This window comes from Antrostomus carolinensis, unplaced genomic scaffold (assembly GCF_000700745.2).
Source record: "Antrostomus carolinensis isolate BGI_N321 unplaced genomic scaffold, ASM70074v2 scaffold17502, whole genome shotgun sequence".
In the NCBI taxonomy this organism is placed as follows: Eukaryota; Metazoa; Chordata; class Aves; order Caprimulgiformes; family Caprimulgidae; genus Antrostomus; species Antrostomus carolinensis.
The window spans coordinates 14,535-34,291 of NW_010299135.1; the positions used below are offsets into that span (position 1 = coordinate 14,535).

At 37.3% G+C, this 19,757-nt stretch overlaps 1 protein-coding gene across 1 annotated transcript; it reads right to left on the reverse strand.

Annotated features, from left to right (window-relative positions):
- Window positions 1-3,362: 3,362 nt before the first annotated feature.
- Window positions 3,363-16,273, reverse strand: FAM81A (family with sequence similarity 81 member A). The gene is given in 10 exon segments (XM_029083671.1): window positions 3,363-3,762; window positions 4,167-4,362; window positions 4,722-4,857; window positions 6,015-6,121; window positions 7,346-7,475; window positions 13,810-13,928; window positions 14,705-14,978; window positions 15,610-15,649; window positions 15,652-15,686; window positions 16,227-16,273. Coding segments are annotated over 10 exon segments (1,224 nt in total). The 3' UTR covers window positions 3,363-3,622.
- Between the last annotated feature and the right edge of the window lie 3,484 nt (window positions 16,274-19,757).

The window sequence follows — 19,757 nt, forward strand, 5'->3', positions numbered from 1 at the left end:
CATTAGTCAACAGTTTATTCTTGAAAGGTTTTTGTAAGGAGGTTAGACTAGTGTGTATGACAATTTTAGGTAGAGTTGGCCCTATCTTGAACCAGAGAGATGGAGCAGATGGCTTCTCAAGGCTCCCCCCAGTCCTTTCTTCAGTGACTTTATGGTTATGCCAGTGAACTTTGTGTTTTAAATAGTATTTTGTGCATATTCAGTATTATACTTTCCCAAATACACTGTCTCGTGCTGTTTGCTTGACTGCCATCCAGAAAAACACTTCCCCTTCTCACTACCTTTTCCTATTTGTGGGTTCTGGCAGACCTGTAGTCCGTGCAGTAGATAGTGACTCAAAGCATGAGTACTTATATTCAACAAAGATAGCACATTACTTCCACCATCAAAAGCCCTGTGTATCCATGAAGGGCTGGCACACAGGAATGCTACTGGAGAGCAGCTTGGAAAGGAAAAATAAAGGGGCAGCTCCACTTTCAAGCACAGCTCTTTCCTTCTGTTTGGTTTTACAGGATCTCTACAGGTCAGTTTTCAGAATCAGTTTCCACTTTGCAAAATCAATCTTTCGTAGGCCATTGTCTGTAATACTGTCCTCCTGGCTCCATATTTATTTCCCTAGGGCCATGCTGTTTCTGAGGAGAGGATTTTGCCATACAACTTTTAAAAGATTGAAAGATACAGAGACTCTTGTTCTCCCTTGAAGAACTCAACTATTCCCTGTCAGAGATGAGTACTACTGGACAGACTATGCAGACAAGACATTGTTGACCTATTAAAAAGCACAAACAAAAAAAAACCCCCAAAACAAAACAAAAAAACCTCACCACCAAAACACAACAAACCCAAACACTAACTGAAGGGAAAACAAAGCAATTTATTTTTCCAAATTTTTGAGCAGAGTAAAATGCAGCAGGCAAGTAGGGAGCACGAATTGTGACAAATCAATTAGTATGCCCATCCTTGTGGGTTCTGTGTTTTGTTTATTATATTATTGTTATATATGCTCATGTATTATTATTGCTTTCAGCTCTTTCAGAAATCTTCAGACCTGTTCTGTGGTTCATCAGCTGGTAGCTGCTCTTCCTTGCCTTTGCCCATGCAGCTACCGATCTATCACTCCACTCTTCTGACTGACTCTCTTTCTCTCTTACTTCTCCAGATTTTTCAGTCTTTCTTCACATTAGTTTTTTCCATTCCTCAGTTTTTCTATAGAACCCTCTTGGTCTGGAATATGTGACTTCCTTTTACAACTGACTACTTAGAGCACTGTGAAAAGGATGGACGATGGGCAGGCTACACTTGAGTGTGTCTGTTTGTACATCAAGGCCTAGCTCACCATTTCTGTCTCTTCCCAACATAACAAGTCCCAGTAACCTGTGCCTCCCTCCATATAGCACTTGATATAGTCTGAAGGCACTGCTTGACAGTAGCTCACATTTCAGTATTGTTTTATTTCAGCTTTTAGGTATTTGCTGTCGCTGAGACTTAGGAAAAAATATTTTCAAAACAGCAAAAGTAAAATTAGATAGGGCTTTATGTGTTGTTTTATCTCTGAATGAATCACACGAGATTTTTGCAAGAGAAACATTTTATTAAAGTCCTATATAAATAGTTTCTCTGATTCCTTGTATGCTGTTCATATCATACCAGATTCTCTCAGGTGCAAATTTCCAGTTACAGAAGAAAAAACAATGCTGGGTTTTTGTTCCATCTCCTTTTGCTTTTTTCTTTGTTCTTTTCATTTTTGTAAAACACCAGTGATAGCTTTTCCACTGAACATGGCCAAATATTTAAGACTAGATAAGAAAACAGACATGAAGAAAGAATGAATTTTTAACACAATTCTTAAGAAATATCTGTAAGCGTTCCATAGTCTCCCTTGAGTGAACTGGGCTTTCCACTTAGCTGCCATTGTAAATATATTTCACAGCACATGGTTGATACAAAACAGGAATAACAGAGGCAGTTTTGTTATCAGACAGCACTGGAAGCTGGAGTTGCAGAAACTTAATGTATCTTTAATACATTAATTTACTTTCAACTATATAGGAAGTAAATACAAACTTAGATGCTAATCCTGTAAAGTTATATACGTTTTCTTGATTTTTACATGCTACACTGTCCTCCTGAAGTTAATGAGTTTAAGTTTTGAGATCAGTTTTTTAAAATTTATTTTCATATGGTGACCCTCTGGGCCAAGCCTTACTTTCATGGAAGTTATGAGGAATTGGCCACTGATTTTTCCAAATAGGAATATGGTTTTGCAATATTGGCCAAAATAAAGGTCCATTAAAGAGAGTGCAGAGACATCATATTAATTTATTTACGTTAACAGTAATGCTTGTGTAAATCAGTAGTATTTTTGTATATGCATTACTGTTAATAGTATAAATTAATAGGATACTGGATGGAGTGGTTTATTCTTCATGAGTGCTTAATCCTGCATGACTTACAAACATGAAGAGCAATATCCAGCTATGAATGAAGATGTAAACTCAACTTATATATATTTTTTCCTGTCTAGATTAATGCACCATATGGTTGCTGATTTTCATTAGGTAATCTGTTCTGGGAATGGAAATAAGCACCATCATTATTTGGATAGTGTGAATGCAATTAGCAATTTGAATCTACTGAATTATTAAAGCCTACTTAACTTTGAAGAATCAGTTATTTTACTTCAATGAAAGTTTCTAAGCAGATAATAAACTGCATTTTATTTTACATTACATTCTCCAGACTATGTTAGATTATCACCTTCTCTTTTGTTTTCAAACCTTTTGAAGTTTTTACCAATACAATGAAACGAGTCACAGGAACACATGCCCAGTTATAAAATACTCTATATACATCTTTTAGCTTGTCTCAACTCCACTTGGTTATTAATTTAAAAAGGTCACAAGATTTAAGACTGAGTTAAGTTTCTTACATTGTTCATGAATCATCTGAGTCTACAACTACATTATATAACACTACTTAGTTTACACATACACACACACGGAGGATATTTGCAAAAGTAAATGAAGATTTTTCTGATGGTATCTTGGTTTTGAAAATTGGTCTGTTTAGTGCCAATTCTGTCTCCCTAGGAAGTCAATAGTGGAGAAAGTAACTGTAAAAATGTCTGACTTCAATTAAGTAATTTGTATCAAGGTGGAGAAACTTGTCAAACTGATATTAAACAAATAATATCAATTTGTGTGGTGGTGGTTTTGGGTTTGGTGGTCTGTTATGTTTTTTTTTAAAGGGGACTGTGCAGGTCCTTTATGTATATGTATAAAAGCATGTGTCTGCCTGATCAAGGCTATGAAACTGGGGAAGCACTGAAATGCCTTTAGCGAATTGGGTGCCAGCCTCACAGATATATTACTCCAGTTTTACATGGTGGTTAATCTCCTGAGAGCGACTAGAGTAGTGCAGTGGCAAACCAGCACCTCAGCCCATAAAAGCTTGTCATCAGTTGATCTATGAAGAGCTTGCATTTACCACTTCAAGTAAACATACGGACCTGTGCAACAGCAGCATGTCATCTGGTACCTGCATTTAATTTGGATTACAGACTGGAACAATAGTCTGCCTATTTAGCCAGGTAAACATTAATCTCTCAGACAAAATCTTGCAGTCATGGTCTGGCCTCTCCCCATGTTGGAACCTCCTGCTTCATTTGGTGGATCTGCTTCTGTAGTTCATCTCTGTCCAGCTTCATTTTCGCTTCTAGAACTTGCCGTAGAGACCCAATGCTCTCATAGATAGCTGCAAATCCTAATTGCAGGTGAGAATTAAATTAGTTCATAATCAAAAGCAAGAGTATTGTGTAATTACTGTCAGAATGCGCTTCCTACCATGACGCTCTGCTTTACACTGTGAAGATAGCAAAAGTTACAAAGAAAAACAGGACTGTAATTGTGTGCTGATGGCAAAAGTGCCCCTGATCACAGCCAAGCTATGCCTGTGTATGCTCTGGGGAGAACACAGCTAGTAAGATGTCACCTCTTGTTGCTGTGACTTTCACACTTAGTGAAAATCTTTTTTAATGCCACAGGTGCAGGCATTACATCTGGCCCAAAAGTCTTAAAACTACTTAGATACAAGCAAAGGCATTTTGCATATTATTATAGGTCAGTTACCACAATTCAGAATAAAGAACTTGATAACTATGGTCCTACCAGCATTAACTTCAGCTTTCATTTCTTTTATGTCTTCATTAATCTCATTTTGAAGTTTGCCAATGCGAATGTTTATCTTTTCTTCAGTGTGTTTTGCTTCATGTGCTTCCATGGTTATCTTCTGTATTTCTTCTATTTTGTCAATTTTCTCTGCCATTTGGTTGAATTTCATCTCTATAGCTCTTTCACTCATTTCCTGGAGCCAGGAAAAAGAATTTTAATTATTTACTCTGCATATGAAATTACAGTGGTCTTTTCCAAATATGCAATAGATATTGATTAATCATCTTTTATGTGGAATTCAAAGGTATAAGGAATTACTTTTTATAAAATGGTTTAAACTGAGTGGATTACTGTAGATCTATTTAGAAGTGATCAGATTTGTTTGAAGATTCTCAGGCTGTGGGAATGTTATACTTGACATCAGTGAAAACAGTTAAACAAATATTGAGGAGGTCTGAAAAACTCGAGATCTCAATTACATCATCTTAGTTATTAATAATGCTTTTGAATGTTTCCTGACAAGTACTATTGGGACATTTTAACAGAACTTACAGTGTTTTCCTTAAAAGTCAGTGAGAGTTGGTCAATTTTTTGCACAAGCTCTTTTTCAATCCTTTCATGTTCCTGTTCCAGCCAGCTACGTGCAGACAAAATCTGGCTGCTGAGTTCCTCAATAGCATTTTTTAACCTAAGAGCATAATGGAAATTAGCAGATACAAAAGAGCAGGAGTTTTGGTTATTCAGCAGTGACATATTTATGGTCATGTTCATTTAAAAAAAAATAAAATAAATTTAATACATTCTTGACACCATATTAAGGTGAATCTTTGAACTTTAAGGTCACTAAACTGGATAAAGTAACGTTGTTTTGGAAAATAAAGATGAAAGAGCTCAATAAAACAGCAGTTATTTACATAAAAAACAGCATTTTGAGGCACAGTCAATGCAAATTCTTTGCAGCATTGCAAACAGAATATGGTCATCTGTTCAGATCATAATCTTCGTGTCTGTAGGTCTTAAGTCTGAGCAAAGATTTGGTACCCATTTATTTTAGTCACAATGCCGGTTCATGTAGCCCCACTATGTTGCCTATACCCACCTCAAGTTTACACCAACCTATGTGCCAGTGATACTGTTTCTTTAGACAGTCTCTTTTCCAGTGAATATTTGAAATCTGGATCTATTATTTTTTTATGGTTTGCAAATAGTTCTACTGCTGTAAATGATGGGATTGCATGAGGATGGCAATAAGCAGTAAGGAATAAGGATGTGGATGACCTAAGCCAGGGCTGCCACTGAGTGAAATGCCTGGAGAGGAGTTAATATCTGAATTAAATAGATCTCTGTATAATGTCTAGTAGCACAGCAGCTTATCATTAATAAATTAGGTATTTCAGTTATGTATTTGTATTTAAAGCCAATTTAAAGCAGTAACACTTTGTGAATGCTGTGCCTTGCTTCCTGCTTGCTTGAGTTAACTTTTTGCGCTGCTCTCGACAGCCGCCTCCAGCGTTCATTGCTTCCCACAGTTCTTACAGAAAGGTACCAGGCCAGTCTTACAAAAATCTTTAGCTGTGTTCTTTAGTCCAAGTTCTGCCTGAATACTTAACTAGGGACTTAATGGGCTTTTCAAAATTGCCTGACCACATTAGGGGCAGAGTAATTGTTGAAAGCAAGTTCCACGTGACCCGACCATCGTGCTTTTTTAAATATCTGTTGAGCACACATACATATCTGAACAGGTTCGTGCTTTTGTGGGCTTGAGGTTTACAACAGTCAAACTTGGCAAATTGAGGCCCTGTCTCCCAAGGCGCATGGGAGCAGCGAGGCTTCCCGGGCACTCACTTCATGTCCAGCAGGTGGAGCTGTTGGTTGCTCTCTTTGTAGGCGATCTTCAGCTTTGCTTCTTGCTGCATTATTGATTGCTCTACTCGGCTCAGAAGATGAGAAATCTGAAACAAAAATTCAGAAGGTACTATTTTTCAACAGCACTTCATCACAATTTCATTTGGGATGTTTTCATAACACTAGAAGAGATCTTAAAGAAGGGCTGGTTTTGCTGACATTTCAAAAATTATGGAATTTGCACATTTTACTTTGTCATGAAAGGTATGCTGTCTCTCAAAATGAAAGTATCATCATTGTGAAAACTGTAATTTTTCAGCCATAAGTAATTTTAACAGTCTTTCCTTGAAAGTATCTGCCTGTTCCCCCACCTTGTGACAGCTGAATTTACACGATCCGTATGTCTCCATGTTGTCATATAAGCAGAGTAAACAAATGGCAAAGCACTCCACCAATACCGAGTGACACTCTTCATCACTTCATGTATGATGGCTGCTGCAGTGATAAAAGTGCTGCGTTTAACTGGGCATAGGTCATTAATAACAGAAAATACTTCTCACCAAAACAATCATCCCAATTCTGCAAAACATACTGTTCTGTTTTACAAGATTCATGATTATATGCTCCTAGCATGCTGGCCTGTTGATATACTATACTGAGTCTTCTGAGAAAGGTAAAGTGGATTTTAACCATTTACCTACTGCAAAATGAAGATGTAAAATACTTCTGATGCCCAAGAAAGTGGGAAGGCCTCGAGATGGAGATAGGAAGAATCCTTTTCCTTAGTGTCATAAGCCTCTGCTTCTATCTAGTGCTCACTTGCATTCTTGTAACCAATGGAAGAGAAACCTGATGGACAGATTAGTGGATTCACAGAATCCCAAACAAGTTTTGTTTTGCAGACCTTCAAAAATTTTGTTCAAGTACATATAAAATCATCCTGGGAAGACCAAAACATACAGAGAGAGATGCTGATGCTTGCTTGCATTGTTCTGGTAGTTTTGTGGGGCACCCATGTCACATGCACGTTCCAACCTCGAGAAGCCCTTCAGGCCAGTAATTGCTGACTTTTGTTCATTCCTGGAGTCCTTTCAGGTGCCTTTAAATACTAGTCTCTTCTACACAGAATGATAAAGGCAGCAAATTAAGGACCTTTTTTCAGTTACATCAGTGCAGTAATGAAGCTAGGTACCAATATTCAGTCTAATAAGGACTGTGAGCCGTTTGTAACTATGTGGCCTCCCAGGATAATAATTAACAGTAATGGATTCTATGTGAATTACACTATAACTCTTACCCATACATGGATCACTGTGGTCCAAATACCATACCTGTATTTCTGCCTCTTTGATTTTAGATTCTAAGATGAGCTTGGAGGTGTGTTGGTCTTTAGTTAGGCTTTGAAGTCTTTCATACGTAATTTTATGCTCTGCAGACAGTCTAGCTAGCCCAGCATCACACCTGTTTGAATAAATAAATAGCAAAGCAACAGCTGAATAAAATAGAAGGTCCAAGCTTTTAAAATTATCCATTTGGGACCGGTCATTTATGGGAAATTGCTGGCTGTCCAGTGAAGCAGTGTCTTGGGAGGCTGTAAGAATGGTGATACATCTCATAGTATTCAGCAAACTGCTCCCAAATGGGTCTAGAAGTCAGATAGTCTGCCACATACATTCCTGTTTTCTTGGCACTGACATAATACATGTAGACTGTTACCAGTCAAGGAAATCACATTAGAAATGCAAAGATGCAGAATTTCAATACCTCGTATTTTTGTCATACTCCAAAAGACATCTGTTAAGGTGTATGTGAGTTTTGCCTACGTGATTAGAAGCCTAAATAATTGAGGACCATTTTTTCATAATTGTAGCTGTGTTTCCCTCAGTTTTACATTCTTGGTTTTATTTTTGTTTGTGAAATAGTAGTGTGCAATTAATATGTGCAGTAAACAATGTGGGGCAAACTTTAGAGTTATTAGTCTTTATTTAGGTAAAACTGTCATTGAAAGCAATGGCAATTTTGTCTCACAAAAGACCATGAAATGCAGTTCTGGAGCATAATTATTATTGTTTCCTTTCTTCATACTGGAACATTTCTTGATGCTGTAACGTTTTCAGGATAAATGTGCTATAGAATATGTTCATTTTCTACCACATTTCAAAAATACTTTGGTCAGGTGGATTTCATCTACAGTAACATAATAAGGACATTGACTGAGCTGTAAAAATACAAGTACTGTAATTTCAGTAGGAAGATCTCTGTGAAGTATGAGTCCCCTTTTTTTTTTTTTTTTTTTCCTAAGGAAATATGTAGTCTGCAATGTTACCAGATTTGATCTATGAAACTGATGGAGAACAAACAGCAGTTACAATTTGAGGGAGAAAAAGGCAGTAAAATGGAACAAGCTAAGGCACATCAAGTCATTACCAAAACTAGTGACACATTTTAACCTCTTTTTAGTCAAATTTCAGTTCAAAGGCTTTCATTTCAACATGCATTTTCATCACCTCGGTTACAGTTAACTACCATTATCATTAAACATCATGGGAAAGTAACATCTAAAATGACAAACAGAGCATCTGCTTATTATTACAGTACCATTTCAATATGAAAATAATCAATAATGCAAAATAACATATAGAAATTATAAAACTTGTGGAAATTAATTTATAGTTCAGCACTGTGATATCTGTAGGAAGACCAGATAAGGTTTACATAGCAGCAAACCTTACTTGTAGGTCTTACAATTAGGCAGTTTCTTGAGAAAAACGAGTGAAGCCAGATCTTTCCATGTTGTTATGATTGGAGAGAATCAGAGGAATGAAATCATCTTACATCTAGTCACCAAAAGCCTACGGGCTCAACAAAATTGTTAGTTTTGGTTCTCTGAGGCACAACAGAAAATATAAAAAGCAACAGCTTTGAAACTACTGTAGCAAATGTAAACAGCAGGCATCTGTAATTTTTTTTAAGGCAAATTGTTGCTTTGGGTTTAATCACAGTGCATCTCTGGCCCTTGTGGAACTCAGTTATGTAATCAAAGAGGTCATATAGTTGCATGGTAACTGAAACACTGAGATTCTGACTATGTTAATTTAGTGTCAGCCTGTATTAGTTATTTTGTTTTTCTACAGGGATACTGTAATTGGCACCCTTTTAAACTTTATTCCAACTTTGTTTAAATTCTGTTGTTATGGAATGTTTATCCTGCTGTGTTGTTTGGGGTTTTTTTTTAAACAATATTCCATATATTGAAGTGGTCAAAGAGAAGTCTCTTTGCTATATATATTGTACACACTCACAAACACCTAATTAGTTTTAACCTGGAAGAATACATTAGGGTGCTGCAGACAAAGAATGAGATTCTGATATTAGTTGTATGAGTATACATTTTGAGTTAAAAACTTACAGCAATTAAATAACTTCAGTCCATGCTTCCACTAGCTTTCAAATGAGGGGGAGGCAAATAAAATGAACATATGGAAAACCCTGGGCTTTCTAACACATTTGATTCAGGTTTCTACTGCATGATGAGTCGGAAGAAAATCAGCAATCTAAACAAAAGAGCATGTCATAGTTTGGAATTTTTCCCTGTTTGGAAAAAAAAAAAAAAAAAAAGATAGAGGGGGGGAAAAAAGGCACACTACAATCCCCACTGAATTTCCCATACCTCTGAAAGTTCTGCTTTGATACTTGTAACATTCATGTTAAAATGACAATAGAGTTGTTCTTAAAAACAGAACTAAATGTTTCTGAATACTGGATGTAAGTTCCTGGGTAATTTAATCAAACTGTCTATATAAATGAAGCCAGTGGACTATGGATGTAAAGACAGAGGTTGAAAACAATTTTTGAGGTTTGGTCATCTTAAAAGCACAAGGAAAGAAATGAGAAATAGATTGAGATTTCTAGAAAGAATACTGGTTTAAAAATATAAGAGCTGTATATAAAACCATTTTGTATAAAGAAACGCACAATAAATAATTCTCTGTCTTCACATTCTGAAATGCTGAAGCCGGCCTTACAAACAAACCAGTGTGACTTTTCTTGTGCAGTTGTACACATGCACTGTTGAGATTTGGGCTAAAGATGCATTAGAATGTGTTCATTTTACTACTGTTTGATTTTGGAGGACATTTTCCGAAAATTCTGATTGCCAAGCTGTGTGTTTATATGAAATTAGTAACTGAAGACTAAATGAAGAGATTTCATAGTAACAAATATTATTCTCAGTTTCAGAATACAGTATAATATTAGAAACCAGTAATGTTTAATATGAACAGTGGAATTATCAAAAAACTGCCTTCCAAGTTGTAGTAAGCAAAAGCAGTAGTTATTTTTCTGTCACACTGAAGAGTATTTTTTGTTGTCTTTGATCTCTAAGAAATGGTTGCTCTATTCAGTATCACCAGGGACTAGATAAAGCTGAGAACTATGCCAATACTCTGCGACAGGATGCTATATAAATGTCCTATAACGGTACATAGATTTTTAATGTTCCTGTTTTATTGCAACAGAAGATATTTCAATTAAAATACCAGTATTTCAGTGAAAAAGAAGTAGCTGAAGAACAAGTAGTGAAAAACAAGTTGATACCTTCAGGGGACTCACTGGGCAAGGAGAGCAACAGCCTGGATCAAGGAGCCCAGGTCAGGCCTCGCTGTGTGCATCTTGTGCTCAGCAAGCAGCCAGAGAGCAGCAGATGAATTGTACTTAGGAAGTTCATAAATGCAGCACATCCCAGTTGCATCAGACTCATTTTCTGTGCAGTGTAGGAAAATCTGCCTACATATAATGAGTCCAGGGTGTCTGAAATGAATCAGATCTATAATGTATATTAAAAAAATCATCTCTATATACAAAGTAGGCCGAATTTGAACATGCATATTTGCCATTTTTCTGGATGTTTCAGCTATTGGGAAACTTCTAGAGACAGCTGCTGCTACGGTCCTGACCAGGCTGCTGTATTTAAACTTTCCAGACAAACTATCATAGTCCACGAGTTGTTATGTAAATAAATTATAAGGCACTACTCATGAGTTTTATGATCTAGTATCACTAGAAATAGAATTGGTAAATCTGAATTATATAAAAATTGCCAACATCAGCGACAGGAGGCTGGCATAATAGATCTATCAACATCTATCTAATTTTCTGCTGAATGTGTCACTGAATTTAATAGAGGTAATATTTTTCTTTAAGTTAATTATAATGCCAATTATTAGGAAAATGTACAGCATCATTCATGGTGAACACTGTAATGATGCTTTACAAATTCATAAATAAATTATGCTTAATGAGAAATGGCCCAGAGACAGGAGCTCTAATGTGTATTCAGTGTTCTTCTGCTAGGGGTATTAGTTGATTCTGTGATACAGGTGAGGTCAACTGTGAGGTCTGTCCGAACCTCACTCCTCCAGAGCTGTGGGTAGCATGGTTTTGGAGCTGTGCTTCAGAACTGCATGCGCATGTAAGAATCCCTGTTCTCGTCAATAGAAGCAGCAACCCTCAAGAAATAATGAGACAGTTGCTTGATGATGTATTGACATGTTACAGAACAGTTGGTGTTAGGAAATAAACACTGCTCTCTCCAATGTTGGAAGTTGAATAGGATGTTTAGTGTGCATGTAATTACTGGAACTGAAATTTCGCCAGAATACTGAGACTGACACTAAAATTATTACAGGATCAAAAGGCTCAGACTTAAGTGATTTACTATCACAAGGCATACATAAACTGATTCACTCTGATTGTCCATCTGCATGCTTCTAGCCTGGAGCAAACGTGATGTACCTGGAGTTAAATTAGCCTATTGTCACTACAGCCAGAGCCACACCTAGTACCTCTACTGTGGCTGAGAGCTGATGCTCAGTAAGTTGGTAACACACAGTAACTTGATCATGTTTCTAAGGTTTCACTCTTTGAACTCATCTGAAAGCTTGCAGGATGAGATCTAAAAGTAAAATTACATTAGGTGAGTTCATCTTATTTTATATAAGGAACATTGGCTAGAGTAATCAGAAAGTGTTTATCCCAGGGAAAGTTTCTGGTAGGTATCTGGGTAGTGCCAACAGCATAACAAGCTGCCATCTTGACCGTGATCTCCAGATATTACTAGAATAACTATTTACAGGAACACTAATTTTCAAAGTAGAATGTGTCTGTAAATAAAGGCAGATAGCCTTCTCCCACAAACACTGCTTTGATTCCTGATGAAGGGAAGCTTATGTTCTTCCTTATTCAAGGAAAATTCTTATGTAGGGAGCATAATGTTGTATAGAAGGTAGCAGTTAGAAGACAGTAAACTGATTCTCTTATAGTAATGAATACAAATATCCAACATTCATTGCACAGTCTGACATAAGGCAGATTGGTATAATCTCATACCATTATCGGATAAATTGCAACCCAGGCACAGTACAAGGGTGTTGCCCTAAGTAAGTAACAGAAGAAATCCTGGCACAGACTGTGCTGGTCCACCACTGTTCCCCATACCAGGTGCTGGGGACAGGCAATGGCCCCATTGTGAAGCTCACGCTGGCATGTGTTTATTCATTGAGTTCTGTTATTGAAAGCAGAGGCACTACGTTTTGCTTCACAAAGTGTCAGTAACTGTGCTGCCCCAAATATGGACCTCTCCCAGGATGTAGCATGATCTCAAAGTAGACTTTTTATATAAAGAAGCAAGAAGATCTAAGCATGTAAATATCGGGGATTTCTCAGTGAGATAGATATATATGTGTGTATGTATACCTCTTTATATTTTTTCAATTAGTTTTCTGATTTCAGAAAATAAACTTGTCTAGTTCATTCCTGTTTACTAAAGGATAGTGCATAACTATTAAAAAAAAAAAAAAAAAGAGTATGTAAAACCTGTCTAAATAGTCTTTACAAAATGTGCTAGGAAAGTTACAGTGGAAACTTCAAACAAACAAATAATTTTGAGAAAACTTTAATTCAAGGAAAATCCCTCTCTGGTTATTTTTGTAGGCTGTTGATGGTTATCACTAAATTGGTTGAAGTACAAAAAAAGAAAAAGAAAAATTATCTGTACCATACAGACAGTAGGTCATATTCAGAACAAGTATAATTCCACTGAAGTTATTAACCAAGCTACTTTAGGCCAGATGAGGTCCTTTTTCTATAGCTGTAGATATCCTCTGCCTTTTCTGTTCAACTTTACAGACACGTGAGCAAATGCTGTTCTGCTGGGGTTTGTAAATGTGTCATTGATGGCATAACCTGAAGTCTGTTGCACAACTGAAACCTGAAGTTTCAAGTAGCCTGTAAAATCTGAAATTTCAAGTAGCCTGTAAATTATTTCGTAGTTTTCTGTTCCTTACATGTTAAGTACCCTGTGTAGGTTTTAATGTGGCTAACCAATAACTGAATGCACAGATTTTTACTTCTAAAATATAGGCAAAAATGTGCAACTTTTTTGTTCTTCACAAGTGCAGATTGTTCCATGCTGCTTTTATAATTGTGCTAATTAATTTGTTTCAAAGATAGACCAGTCTAACCATAGTACTTTCTAAAGCTGAACCAAATCCAAATTCCTAAAGAATTTGAGGTAATTTATTAAAAAGTAATTTCAGGAATTAAAGATTATATTGTTAAGTTTAATATGCAATACTGGAATGCAAAGGATTATTACTCATTATCTTGAAAACACCGAGCAAAATTATCCTGGGAATTTTGCCAAAGTTGGATTCAGCCCATTATCATTAACATTCATACTTCAATTTTAAAGCAACATTAGCTAGCCCCCAAAATATACTTCCGTGTTGACTTTTACCTTGCAACTCTTCCCCGAAGATCTCCTAAACCAGAAAGCTGCCGCATTTCCAGACTCTTCAGGGTAGAATTTGTTCCATAGCTGAGATTGTCTCTGACACGTATCTGTTCCTGCAGCATCTATAAAGCATTCATATGCAAATATAAACTCAGTATGTCACATTTAATGTATACTTAAAATGTCACTCATTATTTTTCAGTATTTCAGTAACATCAGACACCATTTTATTATTACTTTGTTAAAAGCTTTGTCTTGTACCATAGTAAACCGGATACCTTTTTAGGTCACTTATTATTTCTTATTCTTATTGTCCAGTCGGCACATAAGCACCATAATATGTGTAAAGTTTAACTTGACAATGGAATGGAGACTTAAATATTATTTTTTATCCTTTTGTTTTCCCCACCACACCCCTGCTGCTCATTGTAGCAGAGGTCAGACATGAAGTCACATATCTGCATATGATTAGGTCATAAAAATGAGCAGTTGGGTTTGGCTACTTGGTGTCGTCAGTTAGTCAGAAGTGAAAGTTTATTATAGAGCTAAGGCATTTCCTAGTGTTTACACAGCACAGCCTTTGGACTGAGGTTGAGCTGGGTATTAGTGTTGCATTAATTCATTTTTTCAAGGTTTTCCAGTGCAGCTTTTGAAAGCAAGCTTGTTAGTACTACAGAGGTTTCTGTGTTTATATGCTAATATCCTGTGCTATTTTCATAGCCATTGAAAGAATTATGTAATTTGCAAACAGTTTTTCAAGTTATAAAAACAAATCGTAAGCTTAGACGATCTTCAGACCTTGTCTGACCTTTACTTATCCTGTGGTAAACTTTCATATTAAATTAGAAGGAATAAGTAGCTGGGATGGCATTAGTCCTGTGATGAATTCTTAACATACCTCAATGTCCCGATTAAGCTGCCTCACTATTGCCGTTATGTTTCGGATATGTTCTTCCAAGAGTTGCCTAGCCAACCGGTCACCCCCCCCTTTGTTCTGCATTCTGTGCAGAGTGGAAACAATGTCCTCCTTAATGCGAAAAGCGTGTTCCACAAGAGCCGCCGTTGTTTTCTCATGGCTTAGGATTCTGTCTTCCAGCTGATCCACCAGGCTTGCAGATGCCAGTGGGACCGCGGTCAGGGCCTGGCTGTGCAGTGGTATGTTTCGAACCCGTCTGGTGAAGAAGAATGTCCAGATATTGTTAAGTTCTCACACAAAACTCTGCAATGTCTTTCTACCGGAGGCAGTGTGATACTATCTTAGTAGTAATACTGGGGATAAACACCAAAATACTCACAGGGAGAGGGCCCACTGCTACAAATAAATGAGTGCTGTGTTGGCTACTGTGCGTATCTTGTACAAAAGCAGGTCAGCTCTTTTTTTCCTGCTCTTTGAGGAAGCTTACAAAAAGCATAGGATCTTAAGAAAAGTAGATTAGCATTGTGAAAGTGGTTACAATTCAGATCTGTAATTTGATTAAGAATCCAAATTCAAAACCCTTTTATTGAGTTTCACAAGTAATGCCATTTGTCTCTACAATTTTCAGGCTTAATCAAAGCAGTTAACTGTAGAAGGTAGATATTGCAAATTAAATGGAAACAGTGAAAGATTAAAAAGAAGTAGCTTGTGTCCATTCCTTTTTTCAGTCTCTACAGCTATCCTGCAATATTACACAGAAGCTTGTTCCCCCGTGAGCTGGACAGGAGCATATGCAGGTGCAGAAACTGGGGAGACACCAAAATCATGACAAACCTTTCTTAGTCTTGGAAGTAAAATTTCCCCACAAATTGCTTGGTTTTCAGTACCTCAAATAATTGTCCAGATTTTTCAAGAGAGGTATGCACTACGTAGCTTCCATGGAAAGCAACGGAGCTCATGGATGCTCAAATTAAAAAAATTAGGCTGCTAATGCACACAATGTTTTCCTACCACTATATTCTGTAAAGAATAAAGAAAGTTTTCAGAAGCATGTGGAAGATAGGAGTTCAACTGCACTTTGAAAGAGGAGATCTTTCTCTTGGAATTCTGTTATTTACTATGTATTCTCCATGTTGTTTCCTGTTAATGAGCCAAATTAACATTTACTTTCACCATGATGATGTGACTGTGACTCCAGCCAAGGTCACTTCTGGCCCTGAGTTTTCACATTTACTCCATGCTATTAGAAGACTGGCTAAAGTATAGTATTCTTGGACTTCTATTCATTTACAATTTAAGCTATTTAATTTCTTTGGGAAAGGGTTAAGTAAAAGCTGAGTAAGGAATCGTAATTTGGGACGTAATTTGAATGAGTCTACAGTATTTCACTTTGCTTTGCATACTAATGCCAAAGTCCCAAGTCACAGCTTTACTATATATGGGGAATTGAGACACATAATGCTCTGCAACAGGAAGATTTTATTTTTTACATTCCAAACTGTACCTTTCAGAAGGGGCAAGAGTTGGGAAGATTGGGCTTCGCTGGGCCATTTTCTGGTCAATAATTTATGTCTGTTGAAAAAGTACACATTGAATTATTTAATAGTTTATATCTGGCACTGAAATGACTTAATGCTTCTGCTTGAAGTGAACCTTTAAGTAAAGTTTAAGATTACGCTGACAGCTCTGATCTTGGAGTTCAGATATTACTTATGGAATAAATGCAAATAAAAATAGATACAAAAGAATGAAAACTAAAAACTGCTAAAAAGCTTTTTATAGTGAAAACTATACTCTTGAAAAAGGCAAGGTTGGCAACATTGAAACTGAAATCTGGTATTGACCCACAGAACTGGTTTGGCAGGATGGTGGCAAACAAACTTCTTGTCCCCAATCTGTCTACTGGTCTCAAACATCATCAATCAATGAAGAAAAAAGTAAGATCTACAGGATTATCATAAAGTTTAAGAGAATATTGGTTTGAGAATGAAATAAAAATATTTCACAGCAGCAGATTATTAGGAGTAAAGTGTTTTTCAGGTAAAAGCATTGGCAGTCAGAAACCTAAATAAAATGTGTTAGACATAAGCATAGTTTAGCAAAATTGAGTCTTTTATTAATTTATCTTCAAATCTAAATGACCACACTTTATATTGTAAGTAAATTATTCTGTGGTAAGAATATAGATTCTGTTTTTAATTTTTAGATATAGCCAGCCAGACTGTGGCAGACGTTGCAGCAGGGTCAGTCTGTTAACTAGCTCCAGAAAGACGTTTTAGATATCTTACTGTGAGACCAGTACCTGGCTCAGTAGCTTTGTCCACTGACAGAAATTAAATTAATGAAAAAGATGGTAGCCTCCATCAAATCCAACTGTTCCACCCTATATGAAACAAATAAACATTTTTAACTATAAAGAGAGTGAGCATGGCCTGAGCCTGAATTCCTTGGGAACCTAAACTCCTTGCTGAAAACTAAAGGCTGGTGTATGAAAAGAATTTTGCAGTTGCTGATGAAATCCGGTGCAATATGCTGTAAAAACAGAAAAACAGGGTTATTGAAACAAAATAGTCAAATATTGATTGTAAAGAAGTGATAGGACTAGCCTCTGAGATGTCAAAATGCAAAGCATGTTTGTGCTTTAGAAATGTATGAAAGCACTGCCTAAAAGCAGAGAGCAAACATTGTCACAGTGTGTGTGTTCTATTTATAGCACGGTGCTTCAGAAACTACAAATTAGAAAAAAAAAATAGTTTTAAGAGAAGCTGGGTTGCTGAGCAGCAATGACACTAGACTGGAATTCAGAAGGTCTGATTTTAATTCATTGCTCAATCTCTGATCCTGATGACGTTGGACAAGTTATTTCCATGTCTAATGATTCAATTTCCCTATACGGAAGACAGAGATAATGATACCTACCTCCTTGTTTAAGTTCTTACATGCCTTTAAGTAAAAAGCACAGAATAAGAGCTGGGTATCATTATGACGACTTTGCATTCAGAATCCTGTGCAGACACTGAATGTCCAGTCCTGCAACCTGTTCCTCCAACTCGTAGTTTCCTGGTTGGTTTTTTTTAAACAATGGCACCGCTCTGTGGGGTGTCCCTCCTAGCTGTGCCATGAGGTTATTCAGTAACGGGGCACCCCATTCTCAGGAGATCTGAGCTCATTTACTTGTAGTCCTCCAGGCAGTAACACATTTTAATGATCTTGATGCAGTGAAGCATTTAAACACAGTTTAACTATAAACACAAGAATATCCCACTGATTTAAGAAGAGCTATGTGTATCACAGCAGCGAAGCACTGGATGCTACCTAGAAAAATTAAGAAGAAATATTAAAATCTGTACAGCTACCAGTATCTTGGTGAAATACACCTTATAAAAGAACAGCCAGACAAACAAACAAAAAAGCTCAAGTCAAATGTTTTAATCTTACAGCCTTGAGTATCCATTTATTGATTGAAAAAAAATGTTTGTAGCAGAGTAAGCGTAGGATTGCTTGAAGCTTTTACTTTTTCTGCCAGACTGCCATTAGACATGCAGCTAAATGCAAATGTCTGGAGAAATTGTGCACGTGAAACAAAAGATACACAGATGGACTTCTCATTCATTCGTTACTGCTAACTTGGGCACATCACAGTACACAGTGAAATATCTCATTATCAATTATCAGATTTATTGATCTGATCCAACATCCAGAAAGGATGTGTTAAGATCTTTTTCAGCAGTTGTACAAAACTTTTCTGCAGTTTGGAGGTATTTGTAGTAAATGATAACAGATAAGCAACAGAACTAATAACAAATTTCCTCTCTATGCATGTGTGTAATACCAACTTAGACAAATAAAGATAAAAGAAAAAGATGTTCTGATGCCTAGATTTAGAGGAGTGAAATTTCACATAGTTACAATTTCAATGGCAGTAAACTGGGATCAACTTAGATACGAGTTGAAATACTGGCTTCGGGTGCTTAATTTTATTTTTTTAATATTATGTTGTCTCCTGCTTGATACTGCTATAGCAATTTAAATCATGATATATTAACCCAGTAAATTCTAGTTGATTTAATTTACTGAATCTTCCAAATGTACTTGTCACGTGGACGAGATACAGATTTTTCCCAGGTGTAAATGGTATGCCTGATTGCTGAAAATAACAGTTACTTGATACGTAAAGCGGGTTTTCCATGCAAACACGGGGTACTTCTTTATCGTGTAAGTCACTGACATCAGACATGTAAAAGCTTGACAAAAAAATCATACATGGGACATGCTGAAGAAACACTTTTAGCAACACAAAGTTCATTCCTTGCTATTGGTACTGTGGCATCCCTTCCCCACTCCAGCAGACTGCCTCGCGTGTTTACTTTCTGCGGGTTCTCCGTTTCTCCTGTTCTGAAGGATAATCACATCTGTAGTGTTCAGTTCTCCATCTTCCTTTGTAACCTATGTCTAATACTTGCTGTAATGTCTGTGCATCCTCGGAGTGTTTTTCATGTTCATTCTCACAATATGCCTGTGGGGTAGGAAAGCAGCATTATCCCTGAAAATATTATTTTCCTTCTGGTGCTGGTAGGGAAGTGAGGCACGGAGGGGGGCTGTGACTTGTCACATGGGAATCAAAGGAGACTGAAAGACCTGCCTAGGCAAACACTTCAATCGCTCTTTCCTTCTTAAAATAGAAACCGCTTTGGTTGCTCTCCAGGGAGCCGCGAGAGCCCGGTCCTACTCTCAAGCGCTTTGGGGCAACGTTTTGGAGTAAGTGGAAAAGTCCCCCTGTCGCGACTCACCAGAAAGATGGGTCAGAGCCCACTCGTGTCAGTGAGTCACGCGGAACAAGCCCTCGCAAAGCCCCTCCGCACTGCCATGACGTGTTGCGAGGGTGTACGCGGAGAGCGGTGGCGTGCGGGAAGGAGGCGAGAGGTCACCGCGCGGGCGTGGCCCTGAGCGCAGGCTAAGGGGCCTCTGGGAGCAGGTCTGGGTGTGGGCTGTGCTGGGGCCGCTGCGCAGCATTTGGGTTCCGAGCTGGAATCTG